The 9,018-nt window shown below is 45.9% G+C and overlaps 1 protein-coding gene across 2 annotated transcripts; it reads left to right on the top strand.

The window, feature by feature from the left end:
* The first annotated feature begins 480 nt into the window (after window positions 1–480).
* Window positions 481–8,318, top strand: LOC112289662 (putative potassium transporter 11). 2 transcript variants are annotated; one of them, XR_016505883.1, is made up of 10 exons: window positions 481–1,134; window positions 2,361–2,589; window positions 2,717–2,953; window positions 3,215–3,265; window positions 3,464–3,724; window positions 3,913–3,965; window positions 4,082–4,196; window positions 4,410–4,664; window positions 4,778–6,130; window positions 6,369–8,318. XR_016505883.1 is itself a non-coding variant. In XM_024535057.3 (9 exons), exons 1-9 carry the CDS (start codon window positions 979–981, stop codon window positions 5,896–5,898), a joined length of 2,478 nt encoding a protein of 825 aa, XP_024390825.1. In that variant the 5' UTR covers window positions 481–978; the 3' UTR covers window positions 5,899–6,353. The 2 variants fall into 2 exon arrangements, 1 of the variants encoding a protein (XP_024390825.1); XM_024535057.3 differs by lacking the exon at window positions 6,369–8,318 and having other exon boundaries at window positions 4,778–6,353.
* The last annotated feature ends 700 nt before the right edge of the window (window positions 8,319–9,018 follow it).

Below are 9,018 nucleotides of genomic sequence, written 5' to 3'. Positions count from 1 at the left end.
TGCATAACGCTAACTAACTTTGCGTAGCGTTCTTCGGAGGCAGAATAGGCCATCAAATGCAAAATCCTGCTTAAATTGACCATTCACGCTTTTGAATTTCAGTATTTGTATAAAGAACAAACAAACAAACAATGTCCTTTCAACACTATTAATCTCGAGGAAATTTTTAATTATTATTAAACAAGCCATATACTTTTGAAAACTAGCAAAGCAAAAGTTGTGGAGGCGGAATGGCGAATCCAATTGGATGGTTACGGATGAAGACCGAATGACTTTCATACACCCTTACGGAATCATTCGCACGGAACAATTGGATGAATACATACATTCATGGATGAATGAAGTTTGCATCCAGCGGCGGGCGGTGTGTTTTCGGAGCCCGACGGGTGAGAACGAGAGAGAGTTGCAGTGAAATTAGAACCTCGAGATCACGTGTATTCCTCTGCCGGGTCCCCACACGGGGCCTGTCTCAATTGCCGAAAGGTGGACCCCAACACATTCACTGACACTTTCAGGAACAATTCAGACATTCGAGAGGATATCGGTGATTTCGAAGCACCTTCTCTGAGAAGATGATGGAGATCAGGCTTAGTTTCTATAGGATATTCTAGTATGTCGTTCGAAAAGCAAGAAATTATCCCGCCAATAGCGTGAACCCGGGCTCAATTGGCCGAATTTTCTCCCAAGTAGAGTAATAAATGGAATATTGATCCGGTGCCCATACTGGTGGGGCTGGCTCACGAGGAGATGCTGGCAAAGTGGGGGCGAAGCCCCCACCTTGTATCTTCTATATTCTGCATCGGATGTTGCGGCGTCGCATGGGCAAGGACAAGGCTCGATTGGGAATCGTGGGACGGTTTAAAGCATCGTGGTGGTGCCTCGGAGCTCGATTGGCGATTGCCTGCTCTGAATGATCAGTGTGGTGAGTGAAGGAACTGTGGCTAGTGTGCCCGCCATTGTGCTCGCCGTCTGAGGATCATGTCGACCACTACGGTGTCGGAGGACGCCGAAGATGGGAGAGGTGGTCGCAACGGCCAGCAGGCCAACCAAGGGCGCCTGTGGGACATGGATCAGCGGATCGACCAGCCGCTGGGTGCCGAAGCCGACCATGTTAGGTCCATGTATCGCGACCAGGTGCGTCGTGCATTCGCTGAGATCTTGAGCCACTTCATCTGCATTAAGCACTCGGGGGGGGGGGTTCCATGCAATTGGTGACTAATTCGCAACGCATTCTGATGAACCTCTAGATTACTGCGACTTGTCGGTGTGAATTTCGGACAGATATTGGCCGGACGTCTGTGGTGTAGGCCATAGACGAAAGTGGTTTGTGTGGATTTTTGTATGGAAGTGTCACTCCTTCGACTAAGGCTCTTGCTACGAGAGAATTTGCTGCATCGTAGTGGCAATTCTGGGTTTTGGGGGTCGAGTGTTGTTGCCGCTATAATGTAGGGTCGGAGCTTGGAGCGTACAATTCAGTGGCGTTTGGTTTGAGCGTTGGTTTTGTTCAATGTGAATTGTAGTCCTTGTTGCGGTCGGTCGTTTCTTCCGTCACTCCTTGCAGTGGACTTAGTTTGGACAAAATCGGATAGCGACTTAGTAGGAGGCTTCAGGATATTAGGTCGTTCCTACCTCGCTGTTATTTCTTTCTTTCTCTCAACACATCCCACCTTTCCAAATTTGCTCTTAGTGATGATAAAAATGAAGTAAAATGCACAGGCTGGTCATTCTCGATGTGCTATTCAGAATTGCGACCTAGTTCCAAGGCTGTGAAGGGCTACGATTCCAGGATTCAATTAGAATTTTTTCTAAGGTAGTGCATGCCTGAAACTTGAAGGATTAATAATGCTGAGTAAAGTCTGTATGGTTTGAGAAACGTTGGTTTTCTCAGTGTATGTTGTGTACGTGAAGCTTTCGTTTCCTGCAGATGAGCTTGCGGAGAATCTCAGCTGAATGCATGGTAGTGAACTTAATCATAGAGTTTCTCTCTCTACCGTGAGGTTTTCAAATTTGATATAGAAGCAATATCTCTCCAGATCCAAGTGATGCCAGTAGGAATTAGAGAAGGTTCCGGCGCACTCCTGGTTTTCCTATAAGAAGTTACTGCACGGTTGAGGGTTTTCGACAGGGATTCTGGAGGGCATCGTGCCACGCATATTGGCTAGTTTCTGTGATAGTTTCTGTGAAGATTTACGACCATTTACTCCGTGGCGTCTCATAGGCCCGGCATTTTGAGAGCGTCATGCAAAGGAGATGTCAACAACTCCAGTAGGACATGCTTGACATTGTAGTGAGGGAAAGAGTTGACTTAGGGCTTCCGAATGACTTGGGTGACCTAACATGTGGTTTTTGGGGCCTTGTAGACTATGCCTCCGAGTGTGGTGTTGTGCCTAGCGTTTCAGAGCCTTGGGGTGGTCTACGGAGACTTGGGCACATCACCGTTGTATGTTTTCAAGAGCACGTTTGCTAATGGAGGAGTGAGGAACGAGGATGACATCATTGGAGCTCTATCCCTCATTATCTACACCCTCACCATTATCCCCTTGATTAAATACGTCTTCATCGTGCTCAGAGCAAATGACAATGGCGAAGGTAATTGCTTTAATGTATGGAATCTCGGAGGATGGTTTGATTACTTGTATTGATTGCCTAGTGGATTTGCTTGCGAAATACTGGAGGATGATTATTTAGTTCATCTAAATTGTCTCGTTTTGCGCAGGGGGTTCTTTCGCTCTCTATTCATTGCTGTGTCGTTACTGTAATATAAGCGCCCTGCCAAATCAACACCCTTCCGATGCGGAGCTTACCACGTATGTCGTAGACAACGCCCGCCGCAAAACCTGGATTCAGAGGAAGCTGGAAAGTAGTGTGCTTGCGCAGCAAGTGTTGTTGGTTATTGTGCTCTTCGGGACTTGCATGGTTATCGGCGACGGCATATTAACCCCGTCTATCTCAGGTGCACAATAAACTCTTACCGTTAACGAATGAACAAATGATCAGAATCCTTCTCGCAGTAGCTTTTTCTTGTGGCTATCTGTGAGAGTTAGGGGTTAAGGCCTTTGATGAGCGCCTATCTATATCGGCGAAATGTTTTTTCACAATATGATGACCTTCTAAAGATGTCGCAATATGGTGTTCTATCTGTTCGTGATTACTTGAAGAAGATACAGGTGGTGTCCCGGAAGACTAATGCTGCTTCATTTTTTGCGCTCTGCAGTCTTATCGGCAGTTGTTGGAATTAAAGCTGCTTCTTCCTCCTTGGATACTAGTAAGCATTTACCTTCAGTTCACAGTTTTCTGGATTCTGGGCTGTGAGCTCTCAGTCTTAAGAACCCACATTTGGCAGCGGTCTATTTATCTCAGCAACAGTTTTACAGCGAGATCAGTTATTTCTTTCTTTCAAGTTTTGCGATCCATTGTTGCGTGCATTCAACTTTACTCTAATCTCTCAGCGCCATTCTTGCAGATTTGGTGACAGGCATTTCGTGCGTCATCTTAGTCATCCTCTTTAGCGTACAGCGCTTCGGCACAGCGAAAATCTCAGTCTTGTTCGCACCGATTTTCTTGGTTTGGTTCCTATCTCTTGCCTGTATCGGCTGCTACAACATAATCAAATGGGAGAAATCAATCTTCTTAGCCTTCAATCCCCTTCAAATCGTACACTTCTTCAGACGGAATGGAAGACAGGGGTGGGAGCATCTCGGAGGCATCGTGCTGTGTATGACAGGTGTGAATGCACCCCACAACTTGGCTTTGATTCATTCTATTACAGGAAAATGCCCATAATAAACTGTTTATCGTCTCTTTCTGCAGACAAGTTGTTCAAGCTGAAGCCTGAATAGAAATTAAATTGGACAAATGACTTGAAACCTACTTAGCAGTTTTTGAATCCTACGTTTGGCCTTCAAACTGCAGGGACTGAAGCGTTGTTTGCCGACTTGGGCCATTTCAGTTGTCGGTCTATTCAGGTAAAAGAAAACATGCGAGCGGACTCGTTGCACTTGACCACAAAGCCTTTGTCCACACCAGTCGCTCTTAGGTTTGTTCACCCCACCACTGAAGCAAATTTATTGTTTCTGTGCAGATTGTCTTCACTTCTCTAGTGTACCCGTGCTTATTTCTGACTTACCTCGGGCAAGCTGCTTACCTCGTGGAACATATGGAAGACGTTAACGATCCCTTTTATTCCTCACTGCCGAGTATGTAGCGCCGTCTTCTACTCCTTATGATCATAGCTTTCTTGTCAGACTTTCATCATGCTGTACTAGATCTCTTCGTGCAAAAAGAAATGCCATCACTATCCTTTGTAGGAAATGGAGTTTGATTTATTTATTTAATTTATTTAATTTTTTTGTGACGTATTTAAAAATAGTTGTACTTGGTTCACAATTTTCTGTGCTGATTCTGTGTAGGTAGTATTTACTGGCCAATCTTCGTGCTGGCAACAATATCAGCCATGATAGCGAGCCAAGCCATGATCTCCGCCACGTTTTCTATCGTGAAGCAGGCGACAGCTCTGGGATGCTTTCCTCGAGTGAAGGTTGTGCACACATCAAATAATGTTGCAGGACAGGTGTATATCCCCGAAATCAACTGGATTCTTATGGTTCTCTGCCTCTGCGTCACAGCTGGTTTCCGAGACACGGACCAAATCGGAAATGCTTACGGTAATCTCTTTTTCCTATTGTGCGCCACTAAAACCATCAAGTTTATGACTTCCTCGCCGACAATAATAAGAACAAATCGAAGTTTTACCCACGTTCTGCCCACGTGTGTGCAGGTATCGCCGTGGTGATGGTCATGATCGTCACCACCCTCCTGATGACCCTAGTGATAATCATCATTTGGCGGAAGCACTTCCTCCTTGCCTTGCTATTCCTTGTCGTGTTCGCATCAATCGAGGGAATTTATGTCAGTGCGGTCCTATTCAAGACAACTCAAGGAGGCTGGGTGCCGCTGGTCATTTCGGTGGTCTTCGGCACAGTCATGGGCACATGGCATTACGGAACCTTGAAACGCTACCAGTATGAGATGCAGCACAAGGTTTCAGTGGGATGGTTGCTTGGGCTTGGACCTAGCCTCGGCCTCGTTCGTGTCCCCGGAATCGGTCTCATGTACACAGATCTCGCTCATGGAGTGCCGCCGCTATTCTCGCATTTCATCACCAATCTCCCCGCCATCCATTCCACCGTAGTCTTCGTCTGCGTTAAATACCTGCCAGTGAACACGGTACCACAAGATGAGAGATTTCTAATCCGTCGCATCGGTTCAAGAGCTTATTCCATGTACCGTTGTGCAGCACGTTACGGCTACATAGACCTCCACAAGAAAGATGACAACTTCGAGCAACTGCTAATTCAAAGCTTAATCAGTTTCGTCGAGATTGAGTCTATGAGAGAGAGCTCAGGCCGGGAGTCCATGGCTGCAAGCTGGACCCCAGATCAACAGCCGATGGAGGAGGCCACGGTGCCAACTACGTCGACGATCACTCCAAACCGGCTTCAGTTGCAAAGAATGCTGAGATTACACAGTCTGATGGGCGGAGGCAACAGCGTCGGCGACGGTTATTCCACTCAGTACTCCCAGACCGCCTCGAACTCGGTCGAGATGTCTGCTAACCAGGAATGCAGTATTCCAAACCTGAGCGTCAACGGCAGCAACAGCAGCAGCAGCCCGCATCCGCAAGACGAAGTTGCCTTCCTGAATGCATGCAAAGATGCTGGCGTGGTGTACATACTCGGTAACAACATCGTGAAAGCGAGAAAGGATGCAGGATTTTTCAAGAAGCTGGTGATCAACTACATGTATACCTTTCTGCGAAGGATAAGCCGAGACAGCAGCGTGGTGCTCAACATCCCGCACGAGTGCCTACTTCATGTCGGCATGGTGTACTATGTTTGATTCTTTTGGGTCTGAGTTTTGTACAGGGCGACATTACACACGTCATTCCGGCGATCCACACCGCGATAAAAAAAAAAAAAAAAAAAAAAAAAAAGGGTTCCAAGAACAGTAGCGAAGGTCTTAATTGGTGCAAATCATTGTAGATACTGCAGGTAGAGAAAGCTTGAAGAGGAGGAATGTGCTCAGTCTCAAAAAGCTTAAGAGTTGAACAACACATTTACACAGAACAACGGTATGGCTAACAAGGTGTGGTTTTAGGATCGTAGATCCCAAAAGAGTTAAAAGGTGTACCTGTTTACTTGGTGGCTTCACACTCCTCTACCCTGTTCCAGATCATGTGTTACATTTTAATGTGTTTAAAAAATTGGTGTAACATAGTGGGAAAGGTCACAACATAACTCGTACATGATAGTCAACATATTGATGAAATATCAGAAACGCTTTTATTTTTTTTCCATGATATGCAACAGAATTGGGAGAATGCAAATACAGTGGAAGAATGCAAGGATTTGTGCAAGGATGTCTTCTACCATCTCTCGTGCAAGTTGCTCCCTGGTCATTTCGCTATCTTCGGACAGAGGCGGGGGGTGGCGTTGCGGGCGGTGTTGCACTGTTGTTGGTCCTGTTGGGGAGGAGTTTGGGGCCCGTGTTGTGTTTTGATGCAGGAGGCTGGTCCCGTTGTGTCCTTCGCGATTTGGTGGTAGAGGGGTAGTGAATTGCGCGAGGATTTCCTCTGCCATGGCGTTTGCGGTTTGATCGTTGCCTTCCGTGTTGTCTGTCTCCGGATGTGTCGTGGGTCTTGGGAGTTGGCAGTGAGGAATGTAGGTGATGGGGTTGCGGAATTCCCGTATTGTGTCTGCGGCCCGGTGGAGGGGGTGGTTCCTTCGAGGTGCTCAGGTTCTGTTTCCGGTGAGGGGCTGCGCTCTCTTATCGTTTGCATGTGGCTGACAAATTCGCGCGGTAGGAAGTTGTGGTGCGGTATTGGTTTCCATTGGAGGCGAGATCGCCCTGTGCAAAATAGGTCCGCCCACGTCCATATCGAGAGGAAGGTGCTTTCCAACTCCATGTGTCGTTTGCGTGATCTTCATTGTTTGAATTTTTGGAGTTCGGCCTAGGCGCCCATTCCCACCTAACCGTAGTTTGCCATGCTCGATAGAGGGCTACCCAGAGGTGGAATTGTCCATCCCAAAGATCATGTTCATGCTCTCGGCACCATAGGTAGTTCTACCATCTAAGCTGAGACGTGCCAAAACATCTGGTCTTGAAATGGTAATTTTTTTTACAATGGGTTGATCCACAGTGGCATGCAAAGCATGCCCGTAAAATTCCTACAAATTCTAAGATCTAGGTCCGGAAAAGCTGAGCATAACTGAGTTTTGGGATTCTGTGCGTGGAAGGTTTGAGACTCGATTGTATCCGGATTTCCTAAGTGCTAGCCTAATGTATGTGTCAATGCTTGCTCGGTTTCTTTGCGTGCCGATGGAGAGCTGGGGTGCACGTGCGTCCGTAGGAACTCAGTTTGGATCCAATTACTCATTTAGTGTTGAGTGATCATCATTTGATGGCTTGATTTTGCAAATGATTTGTACAAGGATCTCTTCTACCATCGCCCATGTGAATTTCTCCCTGATGTTTATGACACTATCTTTGGACGATGTCGAGTGAGCATGAGGTTGTTATTGCGGGTGGTGTTGCACTAACGTTGGTTTTGTCTGGGAGGGACTCAAGGGTTGCGGTGATTTTTGTTGAGGGCATCTAGTTCTGCCAAGTCTTTCGTGGATCATTATTGAAGAGATGATCGATGCATGGATTGTTTGCATCCGGTTGGCAAGGTCTTTGAGGAGGAAATTGCGGTGCGTGAGAGATTTCCATTTGCGTGGAGTTTGCCTTGCGCAAAAAATTTCAGACTCCAACCATATCTCTGGGAATTTGGATTCTATTGTTTTGTGTTGCTCAAGTGATTGGTAGTGCTTGAACTTTTGGAGTTCTGCCCAAGCTCTCATTTCGACCTAGACTGTTATTTTCTAAGCTCGGTAGAGTGCTATTCCGAGATGGAATTGGCCTTCCCTTAGGTCGTCTTTGCATTTTTGGCACCAAATGTATTAGATTATGGCCCACCAAAGGATGTCCCACGGGGTGCTCTTGGTGATAAAACACCGATTGCCTACGTTTCAGAAAGTGAAGTCATCATGTGTGTTTGGGTTGTGGTTGGGCATGGGGAGTTTCCTGTGTAGCGCAGATCTCCATGTGAGGTTAGCAGTGGAGGGGTCTGTTAATCTTCAAATACTTGTAACTTGTCGCAAGTTGTTGAGACTTGCGGGCAGGTAAAGAATGTGTGTTTCGCCATTTCTAGCATCTGCCTTGTACAGAGGTTGCACCTTCTTGAGTAATGGATTTTTTGTCTCCATTTGCCATTGAAAGGCCTTTGGCAATCAATAGCCACACCATGGCTGAAATTTTTTGGCACAGCCATGGATTCTAGAGTCTAGCAAAGTAATGTTTGTGTTGGATTGGGGAGTAGCATCTAATCTGCATGCTCTTGTAGAAGGCCATCTTATTGACATTGTTGCTGTGGAATGATGCCGTACCCCCGTTTTGTGGTGTAGTTGTAGAAAAGTGCGATCGGTATAGATCTCTGTTTGCACCATAGCCATTCCTTGGAATTTATTGTTAGAGATTAAGAGGTGCCTTCCAAGTGCGTCAATATTATAGATTTGGTATTCAAGAGTTCAATTAGATTATATTTGATTATGTTTTCCAATGGACATTTGAGGATTATTCTTGCTTCTTGTATTGCTTCTGCGGGTATTATTGCTTGGAGGTTGATGCTAGTGAGGTGATTCAATTCCTTGCAATGCTGATATTGTGTGCCAACCCAAAATGATAGAATAGATTCCAAAATTGTACTTATTGTCTATATAGGTTGATACTGCCAATGGGATTGTTATTGATTTCTATGATCAGAAATTGAACTTTGGATTCAATGATATCTCCATAGTTGCAGACTCAAGGGGCTAGCTTGTGTAATATAGAAATGATTGTCCATCCTAAAAACAGGTGGAGTTGTTCCAAAAACTTTTGCCTCCTTTGAATTGCAATTGGGTAGTTTGCTACATGCAA

Source organism: Physcomitrium patens, chromosome 12 (assembly GCF_059467195.1).
Source record: "Physcomitrium patens ecotype Gransden chromosome 12, ASM5946719v1, whole genome shotgun sequence".
In the NCBI taxonomy this organism is placed as follows: Eukaryota; Viridiplantae; Streptophyta; class Bryopsida; order Funariales; family Funariaceae; genus Physcomitrium; species Physcomitrium patens.
The sequence above is the reverse complement of the archived record's forward strand: the minus strand, read 5'-3'. Positions and strand labels throughout refer to the sequence as shown.

Bases quoted from the DNA above. Each gene is read 5' to 3' on its own strand.
- LOC112289662 (XM_024535057.3), top strand. From the start codon at position 979: ATGTCGACCACTACGGTGTCGGAGGACGCCGAAGATGGGAGAGGTGGT. The intron at 3,266-3,463 runs GTAAGCATTTAC...CCATTCTTGCAG, and splicing joins TTCTTCCTCCTTGGATACTA to ATTTGGTGACAGGCATTTCG. The intron at 4,665-4,777 runs GTAATCTCTTTT...ACGTGTGTGCAG, and splicing joins CCAAATCGGAAATGCTTACG to GTATCGCCGTGGTGATGGTC.